The sequence below is a fragment of the Austrofundulus limnaeus genome, unplaced genomic scaffold, assembly GCF_001266775.1.
Source record: "Austrofundulus limnaeus strain Quisiro unplaced genomic scaffold, Austrofundulus_limnaeus-1.0 Scaffold598, whole genome shotgun sequence".
Taxonomy (NCBI): domain Eukaryota; kingdom Metazoa; phylum Chordata; class Actinopteri; order Cyprinodontiformes; family Rivulidae; genus Austrofundulus; species Austrofundulus limnaeus.
The window spans coordinates 169,225-190,871 of NW_013953000.1; the positions used below are offsets into that span (position 1 = coordinate 169,225).

Sequence of the window (21,647 nt, forward strand, 5' to 3'; positions counted from 1 at the left end):
CAGGAACCTGCTGTAAAACAGCAATTATGCTGAGTCAGGCTTGATTTTTAGTTATCTTTTCCTGTTGAATCAATAAATCAAATCAAATCAACCAGTTTAGGATCATAAAACACTTTAGAGGTAACGCACAGGGAAATACTGGCTTTTGTTGGAATAGTGGTACAAGGACAAGAATATCTGAATTAAAAAGAAATGTATATACTGTATATAGTAACCCAAATTTTAAAGAAAAGTGAAGCTTTGGAAAGATAGAAATATTTAAAAACAAAGATATTAAAAATGTCAGAAAGAGTACCTTGAGTTTTCGGCGAGCGTTGAATTTACGGAGACATTCGACAGTTTCCTGTCTGTGCATCATGGACGCCACGGTAGAACGGTGCTGTTAGAGGACAGGCACAAGAAAACATCAACACACACATGGTGAATTCTTCAATGAGCTCGCAGTGCTGCATGAATACGTTTCATGTTCAGATGGAAGTGCTGTGCGACTCCAGATGCTCTCTGAGCTGCTTTAGATGAGTGTGAAAACTTACGCAGACCCATGGGTGTTTGAGGGCTTGTTCAGCAGTGATTCTCTTGGCTGGGTTGATGGTCAACATCTGGTTGATCAGGTTCTTTGCTTCTGGAGTCACAGTGTCCCACTCTGGGGATGGGAACTGAGAAAAATAATTTAAAAATTAATGAAAAAAAAAAAGACCGGTGTCAATACTTCCTCTCTGAAAGACTTGGGCGTCTCCACCTTCAGGTCTCTGGCCATCTGAGCACGAGTTTTATCAATAGTTTGAATGTAAAACAATACATTTACTAAAGTCATGTCTAGGGCTGGGAATCATGGCCAATTCTCTAAATCCATTCGATTTCAATTCATAAAAGTTCTGAATTGATTAATCACGATTCGATTCAATTAAAATGTTCATTGATAATGTATTTTGCAACTTTGTTGCAACTGTGTTGCAAAATACAATATCACCCTTTTTTCTCATCAACATAAACAACAGGTTTTAAGGACAAACTTTTAAATTAATCTGTTTAATCTTGAAAGAAAACTGTCACAAGTTTAAAAGGTTTTAAAGTAAAAAGGAATTACAGGCGACAGTGTTGTTGGAGGAATTCATTTTTAAGTAATTAATAATTATTTTGATAAATAAGTGATGGGAATAAGGCTACAGGAGAAGAAGTGGGCTAATTTAAGTATACTTTTCCCCACTCCTTTTGAGCGTATGAAAACTGTATTTTTGTAATGTCTCTGTTACATTCTGCTGTTGGGTTCAATAAAAATTATTAAAACTTAATACATATAACTTATTAAAACAACTACAAAATTTCATCACTGTAGATTTCGTTAAAATGTTTCTTAAAGTTTAAAAATAGTAATATTGGTTAAACGATTTTGTTAGAATGTCATCTTTAACACATGCTGGTGGAAAACAGTTCAGATGTTTACCTACCATAGTTTGGTTCGAGCGCCTAATGAGCCCCTCGTCAAACCCTGCTTCGTTTTTGCTACCACGTAGGAGCGCAAATCTTTGCAAACAAAAGTCACCATGGTCTCTGTTGTCTTTATGTTCTGCTGAGAATCAGCTGATCATATGAGAGGTTCCTTAGTTTCTTTTGTTTTGATCCAGACAACTTGTTATCAAAAGCTAATGTTAGCACTGAACATCAACTGGATGGAAATATACGGCAAGCCAGGAGTGACAAAATATAGAAACGTGCCTCAGACACCATGGAGAAGAATCCATCTCATGCACCGTGAATTGATTTTCCCAAATTTAAATGAAATCGATCCAAGATCYATTAAATCGATGTTTTTACCCAGCCCTAGTCATATTTATGTCACTAGTAGGAATGAAAGCGTGAAACCCCTTTGATAAAAAGCTACATTGTAGCTTGATTAACCAGCGACTAAGAGAGGATACACCTTCTCATTCTGTATCTTCCACACAAACACACACCTCTGCAATGCGTCAGGAAAGCCCTGATAGGATCAATAGCTTTGGACCAAATCTCAATTGGACACTTTTAAACATTCAAAAACTGCTTAGCCAACCCCTGCACTGCACCCATCAGAAATATACACACACACTTACATCGTATGCCCCAGCTTTGATCTGCTGATAGAGTTTGTGTTGGTCTTCATCCCAGAAAGGAGGGTATCCAACTAACAAGATATAGAGAATAACACCTGATGGGAAATAAAGTGGGAAGAAAAAGATTGTGTTACAAAACTGGGCAAAGAAGCATTAGGCAACAAGTAATGTTCCACAGAAGAATACTATATATGTATAAAGAAAAATAAACAATGAAAGGATGTTGCTTTGTAAGAAAAAAGGCTTTTGTCGGCTCTTTGAAACAGTTTTAGGGTTAAATTGATCTTAATAGTGTAAATACTGATTCAGCACTCTTGCTTTTAATGTAATAAACTCTTGGCTTTTAGTGACAACTCTGTCTCAGCTTCTTTAGCAGATTTTAATCATTCAGCTTCCAGCAGAAAATGCAATTTAACTAGTTTCAGTATCTCATTCACTCATCTTTAAACAACAGGAGCTTCTTAAGGCTGGTCAGAAAAAAACAATCACTGAAACCATCTGGAGTGAAACTATGTTAGAATGTGAAGCTCAAACTCACCACAAGCCCATATATCCACAGGTTTGCCYTAGGGGTCCTTCCTCAAGACTTCAGGGGAGAGATAACCCGGAGTTCCAGCAAACCCTGACCAGCAGACAAAGAGGACCAGTTTAGCCAGATGTTTTACCAAATCATAAGTTAAATGTTTAAAATGACAAGAGACCTCTCAGAACGTTGTGCAAGACCAAATTACAATAAGAGCCACAAGCAAATGTAGTTTAATTCCTGTTGGGAAGTCAGCCACAAAAAAACCACCTAAGACTGAACTAGAAAGTGGGTAATGAGTCTGAAGTAATAATCGTCTCAAATGCTGAGTCAGCACTAAAACTGTTGCGTTCCTGTTTATAATTTCTACATCGTTTTTAAACAATCAAACAACTTCTGCATATTTTATGCTTCTCTACCCTTAACCATTCATATACCAAAACGTTTGGCTCGTTCAGGAGATTGTTGCTATGACTTTTGGTTAAAATTTTATACTTTATACTTTTATACTTCCAAAATATCTACTTTATTTGCAAAAAACATTTTCATTGAAACACATTAACCTTTCTGCAACTGCTTCAACATGCTTGCTTTATTTTTGCCCCCTTTTGTTCCATTAGGATTTTGGCTAGTTCTGATAATTTTAGCTTTTAGTTACTGTTCTGCTCAATTGAGCTCTTAGCTACTGTTTTGTCTATTTTAGCTTGTATTTTCATTAAAGCTATTCTGACTGTTTCAGCTTTTGGTCAGTTCATTTTAGCTTGTTTTGATTTTTCTTTATAACCAACAATTACTTTCAGTTTCTACAAATAAATTTCCACAGTCGGAAATTTTCTGAAAAAGACATTTTTTGAAAATATTTTTTAGCTTTTTGAGTGCAGTGGATGAGTTTTTTTTTTTTACAGACTGCTGTATGAAAGTAGTTAGTAATTCAGACCCAGTGCCCAAACTATCCATTGCTTCACTCTCATATAGTCTGTCAGTCATCCAACAAATTTATTATGAGTTTGTCTCTGCATGTATTTTCTTACCAAACCAAGCCTGCTGGTCTCCCTGCACCTCGATAGCAAGGCCAAAGTCTGCCAGCTTCACTGCGGCTCCCTTCATCTTGCTGGCCAACAACAGGTTCTCAGGCTGACACACATATTAAGAAGCAGAATGTAGGACAAGAGATCAAGACGGAGATAATTACAGGCACTCGGACGTGAAGCTATTTCTTAGAAATATTTATTTTTCATGTATTCCACACAGCTTGTGCGAAGGTGGGGTGAAGGCGTAGGAAAGAGACAGAAATACAGAGGAGGTAGGGGAAAGGATGGGTGGTTGACAATCTCCACAAGACCTTATATGGTCATGGTTTCGTAGCCATGGAAACCACTCGGGAGTCATTTCTGCAGAGCTGCAGACTGCATGCTGAATGTACTTAGCGAGAGGCGGTGTGTGTGGCGGTGCTCTAAATGGCAGTTGTTTGGGCAGCGGGACATGAAGGGACGCAATAAAAAAGCCCACTCAGGATAAAAGGACAACAAATCAGATGGGCAGCGCTCGGGGCTATGGCGTTACGCTGCAACACGGAGCTGCCCACGCATTTCATCTCAGACATGCCTTGAGACGTTAACGCCACTCGGTGCAGCTTCCGCATGAAGATGAAGCGATTTAATACACGTTATCATCAGTCTGATGATTATTTTTACATTAAACACGGTTCTGAAACAGAATTAAAAAGGAGGCTCTCTTCCTGCACTCTGAGCCAATCAGCAGTTTAGGACAAGCGAAGCCCCTCCCACGTGGCTCTACGGGCGGTGTGATGTCACACAGGTTGCCCTGGCAACTCCTGTGCCTATGTGCTCACCTCTTCCCTCACAGCTGAACGATGACAACACGTGTGTGTGCGTGTGTTCCTGCACGTGTGTTGAGTCTTTTTATCTGTATTTGGTTTTTTCCACAGGTGAGAGACAAACTCCTTCCACATGATCATGACTCGTCATCTGTGCTCAGCATGAACACACACACTTATGTCTCTCTATCCTTGTGGGGACTTTCCATTGACCTCCATTCATTTTTTGGAAATGTTATATCTTAACCCTGACCATTTACCCTAAAATTAACCTCACAGGTACCTTACCTGACCCTAAAACTAACCTAAACTCACACCTTGGTCCTAAACCTAACCCCACATCCAAAATCAGCCTCTGAAATTGTGGGGACCAAAGCCCAGTCCCCACAAGGCTTAATTTTCCTGAAAAATCATCCCCACTAAGTAAGAAAAACAAGGGAACACACACTTTTGTTTCCTGACCCTGTGGGGACCTTCCATTGACTTCCATTCATGTTTTTTAGACTTTATACCCTAAAACTAACCTCACAGGTACCTACCTGACCCTAAAACTAACCTAAACCTTTGTCCTAAACCTAACCCCCACCCCACCCGTAATTTGCATTTGGACCCATGGGGACTGGGCATTGGTCCCCGCGAGGCTGCTTTTTTAGGAAATATTTCCCCACGTTGTAGGAAAAACCCGTCTCCACACACACAAACTGAGGACTTTGTTTCAACTTCCATTCATTTTTCTAAGTGTATTTATGTCTAACTCAGACATTTTCCCTAAAATTAACCCTAACCTGAACTTAACTCACACCATACCTCTAAACCTAACTGGTAAAGCACAGTAGAGCTGCAAAGAAAGTGAGGACATTGAAGAGGTCCTCACTTTACATCAAAGACCTCACTTTGATAGTAACTATGGTGCAAATGGTCCTCACTCTGTAGTAGAAACAAGTACACACACACACACACACAGACACACAAGCAGGTGAGCACATTCTGGTCAAGGACAGACAGAAGGACAGATGTGACAACAGATAGAGGAACACAGGGGAAAGAAAGAATAAACGGGAGGGGAACTCAGAAAAAAAATAAAAAATAAAAAAAGGATGAGAGCAAAACTGCAGAGAGAGAAAAAGAAACTGAGACTGAGAGCCATCTCTGTGTTGCCATGGCCACGAGCAGAGGTGTGTGAGAGTGTGTGGTTGTCACAGCAACGGGCAGCCACTCACCTTGAGGTCTCTGTGCACAATATCATGCTGGTGGATATGATTGACACTCTCCAAGATCTGGCTAATGCAGTGACTGCAGAGAGAAGGAAGAAAGAGGGGCGACGTGTCAGCCGCTGGCCTTCATTACAAAAACATGACAAACCCCAAACATGATGTGTCTGCCCTGCATTTCACTGAAGCCTGTGTGTGTGTGTTGTGTGTGTGTGTGTGTGTGTGGGGGGGGGGGGGGGGGGGGGACTGCAAAAACTGCATTTCACTGCAACACTGTTTAGAAATCAAGTAGGAGGAAAAACCTCGACATCACTCATCAGGATTATAAAAACATAAGCAGGGCTGTTACTCCTCGTGAGACTGGAGTCAGATTTGATCATATGTTGCTTTTTTCATCACAACCAAAAGTTTTAAAGTTTAGTAAGTCACGTATTTATGACAAACAAGAAATAAGTGGCTTTGCTATTTAGTTTTAGTCACAAGTATAAAAACACCTAATCTTTCAATGTGGTTAGTAGTGTCTTTAACAGTTTTCATTACTGACTGATGAAATTTGACACTGACACAGCTGACAAAGCTCATGCTGTGTCTTGCACAATTTCCCTACAAGCCACTACAAGACGCATCGTATTACTGTCCTCCTCAGCGTCACGGCAGGCTTCATGATTTCTRTGTTTGGCGCTCATGATGTGGTCATATGTCTGAGAAGATCAGACTGTCAGAGGTCAGGCCTCGATGCTCCACGTCACTTTCTTCCTGTGGGTCTGTGCACTTGTCTGAATGTCCAAAGCAACTCTTCCATGTCTGGATAGATACGGGGGATGGGTACCTTTGACATCTGAATCAATTAGGTACCAATATCCAGTACCTGGGAATCGGTACCGGTACTTAACGGTACCAATTTTCGGTACTTTGTGTGTTGTTTTTTTTCAATAATAAACCTTTTTTAAACATATTTCTCAATATATAAAATTTAACAAATATCAAGACAACTCCAACTCTTTGTATTGTAACATCAGTTTAACTAATTTCTTTTAAGTGAAAACTCTTGAAAACAACAAGACTGTTTTGTCTTATTACACAAATTAAAATCCAGCTCCACYTGTTTCTATTGATGTCATTTCCCCACTAGAAAAATGTGTGATGGAGGTCCATGGAAGGCAAATATGTTTAAATCAAATAAGTAAAAGAGGATTGAGTTAAAATAAATAAAAGGTATTCAAGCTACGTTTTGAGCATCCAAAACGCGTTCAACACTTCAAGTTGGCTGCTTATGCTCTTTCAGGTCAGACGCGTTRGAACTGTCGGGAAGCACCTCTGTTGTTTTCCTCTGCCGGTCTCTGTTTAATGGCGGATGAAATAAAGAAAATCACTCTTCTTTATTTACTTTGAGCAAGCGAACGTCATGTTCACCAGATAATTAATCCACCAGATTATTCAGAGGCGGTCTGTTCAGTGAGTTTCACTCCAGGAGCTGCGAGACTTTCAAGCTATGTTCAGACCGAGCTCTGTTTACTGAACCAGCGGCTGCTGACGTCATTACGCTCGTGCACGATGCTGTGTTCAGGACAAGCATGGAAAACTCACCACTCTTACMCCAATACGGTCYCAATGCTGCYTTCAGGACAAGCATGGAAAACTCACCACTCTTACGCCAATACGGTCGCAATGATGCATTTAGGTACCGAAACATGGTACTGTTTGATGTTACGTGAACAGATACTCGGTAGTACTGACAGAATTCGGTCTGTATTTATAAAATGAGGGTCTGGACTCAAAGTGAATTGTCAATTATTGTGACATAAAGAAAAACTGTTCAGTTCTTCAGTGATAAAGGATTCTGTGAGGTTTGTGATTACAACTAGAAATTTTATGGATGTCACTGTAGTTTATTTTGAAAAGATGATATAATCTTCACATAAATAAGCTCAGCTTTATTGACAGAACCTATGTGTTRGTCTTCATGTTGAGCAGCTCGAAGTAAAAGTGAAGGAATATAAAGACCACCGATTAACAGAATTATCAGCAGGACTCTTTTCTGTGTCATTAGAGGGGTTTTCAGCTGCAGGACTTGGGGTGAGCAAAATAAACTTTAACTCAACCATGTGGTCACGGTCAGTTTGAGCAAAAAWACTTGAAACAGCCAATGGTCCAGAGTCATAAAAAAGGCAGCTGGGATTAGCYCTCATTAAGATGTTAACTCTGCTTTTAAACAGTCGGTTGTTTGCCGACACTTGTTGCGCTACATTAGCRCTGCATGAGCAAAGCCCAAAAAATAAAGCACCTGTTGTAAGAGGCATGAATCACTCTTTGTAGAGCTGGCTGGTAGGTGGAGAGATTAGATGGAACCGGCAGAACTAGGTGGGAGTGTGGGGTGTGGGCTGGGGTTTGAATATTTAAAGAACTGAATAATTACTGGACAAACTCAAAGAGTGGTTGTGCTTAAAATGCTCATCCTTAAGACATCCTGGCATGGTTACGTATTTGTACTGTCTTAACATGACAAACTCCAGCAGTGATCACCTCTTAAAAAAATCCAACCTTGAAACAGATGCTTACAATGCCACAATTCTGTCTGATACCACACAAATCATAAAAATGTTGCAAGTAATTTCAAGCCGGTTAAAGCCGTTTAAGAATCATTCACTAATATGAGCTCACTCCTGCATTCAAATGGAGATGGTTAGTGTGTTTAATGAAAGCTGAGGGAAAGGTACATTACTGCACACGTTGATGGAGATCCATTTCCTGACAAGAATACAAGCAAACCAATTATGTGAGCCAGCACACAAAGACACGGTGCTGCAAATACCTCCAGGGTTAGTGTGGCATTCATATGTTTAATAGGATTACTCTGTACGTTGCACACATTAATGTCCGAGGAGCTTCATGGAGGTGCTTACCTGGCATCAGCCTCACTGTAGTACTCCCTGGCCACGATATCTTCAAAAAGCTCTCCTCCTGTCACTCTGGGACGGGGCGGGGAGGAGAGGGAGAAGGAACGAGTTGCAGAACAAGACAGAATGAGACAGGGAGGCCAAGGAAAGGAGTTGTTAGCAGACACAAACAAACCCCGGTTGTGCGCATGGATAAAATGTCACTGTGCGTGCGTGCGCAGAATATACTCACAGGTCAAAGACGAGGTAATGAAAGCCTTCCTCTGAAATGCTGTCATGCAGCCTCACTGCAAGAGAGAGGGAGGAATGCAACATCAACGCACAAAAAAAACCTAGCAACTACATTAATCAGGGAGGTTTCTGCACCATTTTATGGTTTAATCTCTTCTAAGAAAACTAAATACTTCAACTTAATTAGCATAAAATACTTGGGATATTTACAAACATTACTTTGAATTACTAAACTGTATACATACTGTGAGCATCCAACAGATCTTTTATGAGCTACAGGTGAAACCAGTTAGTGTATGGTTGTGTGACGTAAAACAGTTTAAGATCTGAGATTGTGGTGTGAGAAACCATAGCAGCACAAGCAAGCCTTGAGTTTGCAGAATATGGATGAGGTAACGCCTACAGAATAGAGCTAAATAAAGAAGGGATAAAGTTTTTGTGCAACCACCAACTGGTACCGGCAAACTAGAAGCTGATGCAAGTCCTTTTTTGTTTACTGGTAATTCAGCTCTAAAAAGATATAGACTTGTTTTTGTAAAAAGCACCACAAATAAAAATAGAAATGTAAGTGCGGCCCATTTTACAGACCACATTTCTGTGGTGCACAGGCTGACGACAAGTTTTTTTTTCTTCTTCTTCTTTTTAGACAACAGATAACTGAAAACATTTTGTCAATAAAAGGAAAGATAATCTGTGTAAAGGACATTATCTTTATTATCAGCACAGAACTCAGTGGCGATTTATGAGCTGAATCTGCAGCGGCAACTCGTAGGGTAGCTGCTGATGACCTGTTTAAAACTTAAGTGACAATATTCAAAGGATAGTAAAGTCTTGTCATATTCATCTTTACAACATTGTATTTGTATTGTATCGAACCCATTATAAAGCATTGTTTATTGTGTGTTAGTTGTTTCAATATATACTTGTAATCTGTTTTGTTTTTAAGTTATTTTGTTAAGCACTTTGTGACGTTTGTGTCTGTGAAAGCTGCTATAGAAATAAAGTTTACTATTTGTTTTCTCATTTTAAAACAACCTAAATCTACTCGGAAATAATAAAGCATAGCATWGTAGACATAAATATCGAACTAGTTGGGAATATTTAATGTGCATTCCTGAATTCCTTCAAACAAAAACATGTTGATAAATTGTTTTATTTACTTTAACTTTTAGCTTTATTTTTTTTAAAGCCAAGACTTTATGATCTAAACAACTTAACACATTTCTATAYAACACCTCTTTTCAGTGTTTCATAATATATTCTGTCACAAATGGGCAAATCTGTACTGTAGGTCCTCAGCATCTTGCTTAAATGTGCAAAAGTGTTTAATTTTCTGGTGGATTTCAGAGAAAGATCAGACTGTGTGCCWGGAAGTTGAATTAATGAAGTGGCTAACGGGCTAATTATTAGTGCAAACTAATCAATGTTTTCCTGCTTGTGTTATCTGTATTATTCAGTCAAACTTCAGTCACAGGACATTTGGTAAAAGTAGTCTTTCTGGTTACTGTTATGAATATAAAAAAATATTCATTCTATGTCAACTTTGGTCAAAGAGACACTGCAGAGGGACAGAAGAGCTGCATGAACCACACAGTAGTTGCTGATTCATACTTGTGAAATAAACTATCACATTTACAAAAGATAAGATGACAGTGTGAAAATAAGCATTGTCCAGTAATGTGTGTGGCCATTTTGCTCATCTGCAGATGACGTTCCTAAATAAGCATAACGATGACCAAAAACTCACATCTGGATCAGAAGCTTGGAAGTTTCCTTTTTAAATTTAAAAAGATAAGCATGTTTCCAGATTAATGACACAAAGAAGAGCAGGAGCTTGGCGAGGAGAAGCAAATTCAGTAAAAGGCTTCGTCTGCCTTGATACTGCGGTTATGCGGTAACCACCCCAGCCCTCTTGTCAACTTAACTAAACAGCAGCACAATGACAAAGCAGGATGCAGTCAGCAGGAATCAGGCGTTGGGGGGGTTTGAGATACAGCTTAGGTTTTAGCGTCAGCAGAGAAACAGTGATAGTTATGTAAAGTGAATATCAGTTGTATAATAAGATGAAGTAGGATGCCCCTGCAGCAAGAGACAAGAGTGACCGTTCTTTCCTCCTCTTCCCATCTGTCTCTTAGTCCTCCTGCTTTCGTCTCCATGTGTCTCTTTTTTTTTGTGGCCTCTTTTGTCTACAGTTCGAATGTAGACAATGACGAGAAATGTCAAAAAAGAAGAGAAAGGACAAGAGAAGTAGAAAAATCTATACAGAGAGGGAAAGATAACAGGAAGATTAGGCAAGGAGTGAATAAGTGCCTGGGGGTGGGCAGAAGAAACTAGGACATGAGGAAAAGAGAAATAAAGAGAAGCAGCGGTAAAGGTGCTATTGATTTTGTCATTCTCCTTCCATTGTGGCCTTCTGCTCTGGACATCTTTATTCACGCTGCATGCTGCGTTTATTCTTTTATATTCACAGCTGGTAAAGAATTATAAAAACCTTAATTTTCAAATAATATATTACACATTAAGAGGCATGGCAGATCTGTTCAGCACAGAGAGCATGACTAAATACTCACAATAGCTATAAATCATTATATAAATAAACACTTGTTAAGATGAATATGAATAARATTCATTATACGATCAGAAAAACACAAAACAGCTTACCTTAACACTTATTAATGATTTTTAATTATACTTTTTCCTTGGGTCCAAATATGAGCGTGCTTTTTTAGCAAATTATCTCAAAACACTGGATGGATTTTGTTGATGTATATAAACTGATTAAAATTTAAGAAGCTGATTCAAGATGGCTGCCACAGCTTTAGCAAACACTTAAAATATCTTAAACTCAGTCAGTTTTACATAAACGGAGTTAAACTTTGAGTATTTGTTTTGGGAAGGCTCTTGMTACCACACCAGATTATAATAAGGGTTACTGAATTTTGAACAGTATTTTCTTGAAATGCCAGCTCCAGAATAAAGGTAAAGAACAATCTTCGAGCCCAAACAGTCTTACATGAACACTTTTCTCCTAAAATCTTAGACTCACACAAGAAATTTGAGCAAGCAATTCAGAGAAAATATCACACTACGTGGGTGACATGGAGTGGTGGCACATTCACTTCACATCTTTGCTTCTGGTTTGGACCTCAGCTTTGAGCTTGTCTGACTTTGAATGTCTTCTCTGGACATTCTACCTTCTTGTTATGGGAATTATTTGACCTTTGAGTGCATCCGTACGATTGTGCATCTCTGTGGCCTGATGGTGGGCCGGTCCAGAGGGTGCCCCTCCTCTTGACTGATAAGGAACTTGGCTCAGCTCCAGCCAACCCATCGCCTGGTGACTCCTAACAAGATTAAAAGTGACTTTGGAAAAGAGATMGGTTTTTGAGTTTGTAAGAACAAACCGCTCCGAAAAGGAATCCTCTGAACTTTAAGAATGTGTTGACATCATTGCCAAGTGGTCAACTTTTAAAACTTGTGCAAGTCAACCTCTGAATGAAGGTGGAGGCAACTTTGTTTGTTTAATGAACCATTGTGATTAAGTGCTTCCTGACCCACTACTAACTCTAGGAAAAAGAAACCCATGACACATCCTCAAATCATTCTTAGCTTTAACACCCATTTCCTATCATTGTGGTTCAACAACAAAAGGAGACCTAGAAAGTCTTTCAAAGTTTCTAAAATCCAACAAAGGAACCGAAACACTTCATACCAATTACCCAACGTTAGAGCAGCATTTCCTCTGATTATGTGATTATTAGTATTTAACACTTTCACTTTGATGTTAAAACATGTATAGTTTTATTTGAAAGCTTAGAGTGTGTAAATGCAAAACTTGGTGTGATGCCAGAAAGACAGACACGAATAAACTGGTTTGTGGCAAAGGCCTCCATTTATATTCCCATTTACATAAACTATTTTGGTGCTTGGCAACTCTCTGAATCCTGTCAGTTTTTCTATTGATGATTCTATCTCTACAAGTTATATATGAAAAAAAAATAATGCATACCTTTGACAGGCCGCATGAAGAATATCCTAATATCTGAGATTGTATGATACATTTCTCTAGTTCGCCCACTGGGTTAGGGAAGTTGAAGTTAAAGTGTTTTGCAAACAAATGAGAAAGCCCATCAGAAAAAGACTAAATGTGCAACAACAAAATACCTCAACTGTTGCAAATGTTCGATATTTTAAGCTTTCCTGTTTTATTTTTTTATGAAAAATAACTTTACATTTCCATTATGTAGAATATGTTTCTAAGTTGCCCAATTATTTCAAGTATATCAAGAGCAATAACAAACAATACAATATGGTTGCAAAGACCGAAACTCACCGATGTTGGAGTGCTTCAGGAGACGGCAGATACGAGCTTCTCTCTCAAGCTTCTGATGGTCTGGGAAGAAAATAAAAATAAGTTGAAACAAACCAGCAGAATTGGGAATCTTTAGGCACTTTACGAGTCCAACACAATTCAGAGGATTGTGATGAAATAATAAAAATATTACTGATGCATCTTTCTCCCCTTGTGTGACTATTTGATTATTTTAAAACAAAGTAGCTGTAATGATCCAAAATGACTGGTTTATCAAAAGATTGTGAAAATAAAGTATTGAGTAGTAGTATTTGCTGTCCTAAAATCAGCTTTCATTTAAAATGCTAACAGCTGATTCAAATCCACAACATGGCAAGAAAACCCTGCTTCTCAATGATTAAATACAAACAAATCCTTTGCAATAAAAGCTGTATGGGATTTGCAATTTAGTTCAACTTTTTTGAGTTAGGTGGAAATTTGTGGCGTTGCTTTCTTCGTGGTGTTCTTGTTAGTGGTTGCAAGTTTTTCTTCCTCCTTCAGTGGAAACAGGGTTTCTCGTACCCGTTGCATTTCCAAATTATTTCAGTTTAGTTTGTCATTATTTGCATATAGTTTGTCCAGATTCCTTAAACCTTAAATACCTGCAAACACTTGCTCTCAATACAGAAGGTGCTGGTTGTACCTCGCTTCTTGTGTCTGTTATGTGCACAATGAAAAAGTTTAAAAAATTGCACCTCTATGAATTTAATTGGTTACAACAAACAYATAAACTCAATGTCAAACAATAATCTGTGTGTCTGTTACGCAGTAGTCTGCATCACTAATAGGCCACTGCTTCTTCCAGACAGATTACAAAAGTGCCACAACCACTAAATGGTAACTAGACAGAAGTCATTTAGATACTGTATATAAACATTAGAGGGTGTTTGGACTGCGCCGGCCCACAGTAGCTCTTTCACTCAGGCACGACACAGAAGGAGATTCTCTTCATGGGAAACAATCTCACAAATGTAAATACTCCTAAACAGCACCTGGTAGAGCGCCCAGGAGGCAGGACAGGATGCAAACAGCTGCAGGAATTTTTGTTTTGTTTACAGCACATAGAGAATGATAAACGAGATTCCTTATGCGTAATGGTTGCATCTGTGTTAATATCACATAAGCAAAGTAACAAATAGTAACTACTGTCAGCATACAAACTCAAACTTATCAGAAGAATTACCAGCCCTGCTCGCATGAATATTTTAAAAAGGGATCCCTGATTAGTTGTAACATTAGATTTTATTTGATAAACATTTATTTTAACTGTAAAATAAAGACTGTAAAAATACTGTAGGATGTTTAGTTTTTATAATTTTTAAACTAAAAGTTTAAAAATATATTACACGAACGGGCCCATTTTATTTACATGCAAAGCATTCTGGGTAAATGCTGACGTGGATAGGTCCTCGATGCGAGGCTGCTAGCGAGCTATATCCACCCTGAAGGTTAATCTTGGACAATATCTGATGATCGACCCTTAAATGAAACCAGAGAGCATTGACGTTAATTAAAAATTAATTAATTTTTAATTAAAAATTAATAAAATATTAAATTAATATCATCAAATTCTTGCTAATACACAGCCCTAGTGCCCATGTGTACTTCCACAATGAAGATACACCTGGAGGACAGGTAGCTCCACAATCATCACACATCATTTCCCTTTTTGTCATCACATCATCTAAAAKCAGGAGTGAGCATCAAGGCCAGAGAGAGTCTATTGGATTGACTGAATATTTTATTAAACGTGCAGAATATAAATGATAGTACTCAACCCTCCTGTTGCCCTTGGATCAAGCTCCAGCACACAAAGCCTCAGTTTTAAGACTGAGGCCTTGTGGGTCATTTTGACCCAAGGACAGCAGGAGGGTTAAAATATAATAGCCTATGATTTACTGCAGTCCTTTGCAGTATTGATATTTCACTCACTGATATTGCGAAGACAATAAATTTGAAATATACTTTACAGCCCTATGACCAACCCCAACTCCACAGACGCTGTGTGAGATCATAAACCTTTTTTCCTGTCAGGGAGTAATTTAATAGTAAGGAGCAGTAAATGTTTTATTGAAATAGTCAGCTCTTCATTTAACATTAGCCAGCATGTGAGATGGTGTGAACCCCATGCTCATATAGATAACCACATCTGCAAACCTTTTTGGTCTGTGTAGTAATCTTTTTATTTTTTTTATTATTTTTTTGTCATCTTTTAACCTTTAGAGTACATTCTAGCATAATAATATCTGGCAAGAATTGCTTGCAATGTTGTCTTATTACAGCATGTACTTTCAGGCATTTATGTCTTCTGGTATAATTTTAACTTTTGTTGTCTGGTTTAAATTAATGACAATACAATTATTACTTTTGTAGCTAACGCATCACAGAACAAAAAGGAATGGGGGAAAAAAACAAGATAAAGACAAATTCTTCCATCTAAACAATTATAAAAATTGCCTTTTTGTTCTTATCATATCTGAGAAGGGCAGGCTTACAAACTTTCCCACTGAGATGGTGTGCCTGGTCTCCACAAACACCACTCAGCTCAACTTCTGTTCATTCTTCTATAAAGTAATTGCCTTGACAGCAACAGTTTTTTCTTCTTCAAAAACACGGCCCAAAGTTAACTTTTTGATGGTTCTTTTTGAAAAAACCTATTTGACAATTTTGGCTCAAGTATTTACAAGAGTTCAGTCAATGAAGACAGACTTGGGTCATTTTATCAGACTATAAAACAAACAGGTTACGCAGCAGCGTTTAAATGAAGGCATTTAAAACACTTCTGTTGCCATTTTTAGACATTCTGGGATACCGTAACACTGCCCGGCTCTATTGTGTGTAGCAGCAGACGCAGGAATTTGCACATGGTTCCGTGTTTGGCTCGTATGCGTGTAAGCGAAAGGGTTTCTACGAAGCACCAGTAATAGAACACTGCAGTATTTACTCTTCAGGTGGGGTGGGGATGCTCGCTTGAAGACTCACATGCACACACAAACACACCCTCTTCATGACCAAACCAACATCCTTGTTTGAGGATTTTACTGGATCCTGTGGTTAACGGTGTGCTTGAAAGAGATGTTGGTCTGCAAACGTATCGACTATCCTTAACTATCTAAGTGTTATGGGTTGCTGTGGACACAGAAATATCTCCTGGTCATGAAGCTGAGGTCATGGGTCAGGAGGTGGAACTGTAGGACGATCCATTGTGACGCAGGGTGTGTGTGATCTATCACTGTGGTTAAGCCAACTAACTTTAAACACACAGACCCATAGAGATTACATGACACAGAGGCAGACTGGATTTGCATCCATTTCTCCAGAGCAGCAACAACCTTAGATAATATTCACATGCTGTTACTTAGCCATTACTTATCTTTCTGTTCTTCTACAGCAGCTACACACATTACTGCTACATGTTACAACGAGCACCGTCTAGTAACGTGAGAACTACCTGTTTCTGCTAGTCCTGTCTACCTTACACTGGCCAGTTTTTCTTTTTGTTGCTATTTATCAACATGAATGTGAATGGTTTTGCCTGTCAATGTGTTTATTTGCAAAACATCTCATGTAGGGCTGCCACGATTAATCGATTAATCGACGACTAATCGATTATTAAAATAATCGATGACTAATTTAATAATCGATTAATCGTTTTCTTTTTTTTGTTTGCTTTGTTTTTCTCTCCAAACTGCTTTGACACCTTCCACTGCCACATCTGCCTTTCTGTCCTTGACACACATGCACAGTAGTGGTAACTGGGGTAGGCCGTGGACGTCACAAGACATTATACAGACAGGCTCTAGTATCATGGRTACCTGGCAATGGAGCTCAAAAGTGTGGGATCATTTTAAGAAAACGAAAGAGAAACCTGTGCAATATCTGCAGAGCAGAACTTGCCTTCCACAGCAATTATTTTTAGTTAGCATATAGCCAAAATCTAACGATGGTTATACAATAGCAGCTGCATTCTTACGTGATAAGCTGTATGTTTTATATTCAATTATCGTATGATCCGATTAGTCGACTAATCGAATAAATAATCGGTGATTAATCGATTATTAAAATAATCGTTTGTGGCAGCCCTAATCTCATGAACTACTGGACAGGGTTTAGCTGAACTCTCAAAAAGTAAATGGAAGTAGGCCTGTCATAAACTTTGAACGATAAACTGTCTCAGAAATTATCGCGATGAACAATAATATTTCTGGATACCATTTTAAACTACTATAATGATACCCCTCCCCTGCTTATGAAGCTTTCAGAAGTTTATGAAATTTAGCTACGTAACCTCCCCCCGCAAAACAAATAATTAAAAAAAACAAAAAGGTACTAACTGACCTGGACCGGAGATTGGGAAAACACACAACAGCCGCTAAATATGCAAAATTGCGTCCGTCACATTAATCCAAGCTGGCACAACGTATTCTATATGCATCTTCCTCTGGCTTCATAAAATAGATGCGTTCACCCAACTCTCTGTAAACCCAAGGTTTGGCACGAATGGGCAAATTTAGGCATCAAAAAACAAAGATGCTCTCGTGCTACAGAAGTTACAAGACCACGTGCCTGTCAAACACCCGATGTGAACGTTCACCAGTAAGGAGTAGAAAACAAATACATGAAAAATACACGTGCAGGAAAATGAAAATCAAACTCATTCATTATACTGTGCAATTAATTGATTTTTTTAATTATTTTTTTGCTCATTGCGACAGGCCTAACATCTACAATCCAATTCAAAATGGCTACCAACACTTGGCAACATAAAACTGGCTGTGATTCAGTTGACTTCAGCTACTGAGCTGACAGTCATTCACAACACGTACTCATATTGCACAAGATTGATAACATTTGAGATTTGAACAAAAGGGCTACAATTCTCATTTCTCAACGTAAAACTAGCTTAATGTAAAACGTTGACATAAGGCAGCGGGTGATATGCATTCTTTAACAGAATGRTTGCTCTTATATTTGAATGCATTCTGAAACCTTATCTTCTGTCACCTTTTCACATCTACCTTTAACTAACCAACCTCACTTCAAGGTGTCAGTTTCCCTCTTCTGAGACAACGCGAGTGAACACAAGAGAGACCTGAACCTCCTTCTAATTAAACTGGTGACGCAGGACGGAGAGACAACACAGAGAGATGGTGGAGGATTACATAGAACGTCCATTTGCTAGAAGAGGATCACAGCTCCTCTTGCGTGTGTGCACGTGTGTTTTCGTACAACCGTCTACCACTGCGCAGTGTCACTGCAGCACTAATTCATTCAATCTTCTTATTTGTTGGTGTGAGAGTGTGTGGCAGAGGAAGACAGGAAAAGAGAAGGCTGGAGGGTGATTACTGGCACTTCCTGCTGCTCTCTAATTGGCCATCTGCTTTGCCATGGGGCAGGCCCTCAGCCATCTTACGTTAGCTGTGAAGGATGTCAAAGACCTGACATGCGCACACATACACCCCTCTAACCTGCCACACAAAGTTGATAGTTTGAAATTTCAGTCCATCTGTTTCAGACAAAATTACAGCTGAAGTGTTACGACTGGAATTTAAGCATCAAAATCAGCTGAAAAAAGTGTTTACTGATAATGTGGCATATTTTACAAATGAGGCTTGGCATTTTCAGGCAGACTTTCACCAGAGATGCCTGAAAAGAACTACTTGCCACTTGTATACTTAGCTCAAAAAGTAAGGAAATTTGTGTTTAGTAGATTATTTATTTGTTGTAAAATCGCTTCTTGGCAATAAATCTAATGATTGGCAGCACCTGGGGGTAGGGCTGCCACGATTAGTCGACGACTAATCGACGATTAAAATAGTTGATGACTAGTTTAATAGTCGATTAGTCGTTTTGTTTGTGTTTTTTTTACTTTGTTTTTCTCTCCAAACTGCTTTAAAAACTTCCTCTGCTTTCTGTTCTTGACATACATGCGCAGTAGTGATAAACGGGGTAGGCCGTGGACGTCACAAGACATTATACAGACAGGCTCTGGTATCATGGGTACCCAGCAACGGAGCTCAAAAGTGTGGGATCATTTTAAGAAAATGAAAGAGAAACCTGTGCACCCATGCAATAGAACTTGCCTTCCACGGCAATAATTTTTAGTTGGCACGTAGCTAAAATCTAAAGATGGTTATATAATAGCAGCTGCATTCTGGTGCAATAAGCTGTATGTTATTTTCAATTAGCGTATGATCCGATTAGTCAACTAATCAAAAAAAATAAATCGGTGATTAGTCAACTATAAAAATAATTGTTTGTGGCAGCCCTACCTCYAGATACCAGACGCTCAAAAACGTGTCTATAGCAACAGCAAAATAAGCTGTTTGACAATGAATATTTGGAAAATTTTTCTGGTGAGCAACCCACATACCAAGRTTACTGCTCATCCCATAAATGCATGTTCCTTACAAATGTGGCACCATTTAAAAAGGGAAATTACCAAGCTTTCCAACAGTAGACGATTTACTTTTTACCAAACACAAATTCCCTTACGTTTTGCTTATACAGATCTAGATAGAGATGGAAAACGATAGATAAGCTGCACAATATATACATTTTGACGGGTCGCTTCCACCTCTTTGCGTAAATGGTTTGTTTTCCCCTCAATTTTGGTGTAAAACCTCAGGGACAATAATGGTAGTGTTTTTCGGAGAACTGCTGTCTGAATTGATTTAGCTGTGGGGAAAGGCAACAAGGATTTTGACAAAAACGAGGAGAAGAGGTAAAATATGGTTTAGCAATAGCATAAATGCTAATATTAAAGTTTGATGAAAACAGAAACTCAGCTCGACACAGAGGCAACTCGTTAGGTTTTGTATATTGGTTTTGTATATTGGTAAAAAGCAATTCATATTTGCTTATGATAGAAGGAAGTAGCACAATAAAAGTAACCAATAAAAGACAAGAATAACTCAAATACAGACAAAAACATATTTGTAACAAGCACAAAAATTAGGCAAGATCATTTCATGTACTAGTRATATGTGCCAAAAACATTAAGAATAGGGTGGGAAGTAGGGATGCAAACAATTAATCGATTTACGATTGTCGATTAATGGTTTATTAGATTAAAGTTTCTTCCATTTGATTAAGTGAAAACGTCCATTTAAARCTTATTTCCGTGTAGTTTTGACTTCATCCAGCAGAGCGTGCTGCTGCTCTACCCCGGCCCAGTTGAAATTGAACTGCAGAAAGCAGTCTCAATAATGTGGGTGGGACCACAACCGCGCAAGTCTTATTTAGTTTTATTTGCGACACAACAATAATAATGGACTATACCAAACCCAAAGGAAAAGTACTAAAAGCTATACCGGACTATCCAGCAGTACGACGCTTAAAACAAGAGAGAAGGATGACAGAACGGTAAGCTAGCTGTGGCTAACGTTAGCTTCCTCTCGTTGAGTTCAACTCCGTGTGAAAGAACAAAACAAAACAAAACAAAAACATTAGTCGCTAAAAATATGAAGTTAATCTAATCTGTGTGACATAATCCGGCCAGTGAACCAATCTGATAAATAGTAACTGATGTCAGATCATGACATATCCAGCAGCCCAGCTATGACGGGGTGTAAACAAACAAACAAACAAACTATTGCCAGTACTCATTTGTATCTCATGTCTTTCAGAGATATTTTATCTTAAAATATTACCATGCGTTTAAATAATTTTTTCATTTTCAGGATGGATTAAGTGTTTTACTTACTTTATAATTTTTTTACAACTAGCAACTTAACAGATTCCTGTTTTGTTATATTTTGTAAATATGTCCAAGTTTCATAATGTGAGAGAAATCCACAATTTTTCTGTTTAATCAGTGTTTACTCACACAGCTGGCACAATGAATTGTTAAAATACTGTACTTTTTTATTCACTGTGTACAAAATTAGCCCTTCATGTTATAGAAAGACTCTTGATTCAAGAGAAATGGAAAATTGCTGCTCACCAATTAATAGTTAGTCAATCGATAAGATCAATCAACTTTAGATTAATCCATTAATCGATAACTTGCATCCCTAGTGGGAAGGTTTATGTACTTAGGATTATGAGAGCAGTGATGCAATTATAAAATGATTAATGATTTGTTTATCTAGAAACTTAATGGCTTATTTTACATGAACACTGATTTAAACATTTTCATGCCCAATATGTCAAAAAATCCTATTAATCACTTGCTGACATGTTGCAACTAATCTTGTTAGCAGTTAGTATCATGATCAAATAAAATGAATTCAAATTAAAATAAATTAGAAATCGTGTTTTTAAATTGGATTTAAAGTCAATTTTCAATCATTTTCACAGCTGCATTGGCCTACAATTATATTTAAATAAACATTGGAGGTAGGGGTGTCCCGATCCGATATCAATATCGGATATCGGTCCGATATCAGCCAAAAAACGAGTATCGGATTTTATCGGACTGCATAAAAAATGTCCGATATCAGCGCTCCGATATTAGCAGTCCGTTCCAGCAGTTCACTGACTCCGCTCCAGTGTTTCTATCCAGC

At 38.4% G+C, this 21,647-nt stretch overlaps 1 protein-coding gene across 10 annotated transcripts in view; it reads right to left on the minus strand.

Moving 5' to 3' along the window:
* camk2d2 (calcium/calmodulin-dependent protein kinase (CaM kinase) II delta 2) overlaps nucleotides 1-21,647 on the minus strand; it is a 50,209-nt gene that overhangs the window by 20,189 nt on the left and 8,373 nt on the right. For 9 of the 10 annotated variants that reach the window (XM_014026895.1, XM_014026894.1, XM_014026899.1 and 6 more), the window contains exons 3-5: nucleotides 13,123-13,182; nucleotides 8,791-8,845; nucleotides 8,565-8,630 (exon numbers count right to left, since the gene is read on the minus strand). In XM_014026895.1, the coding sequence (XP_013882349.1) occupies nucleotides 8,565-8,630; nucleotides 8,791-8,845; nucleotides 13,123-13,182 (181 nt within the window). 10 annotated transcript variants of the gene reach the window in all.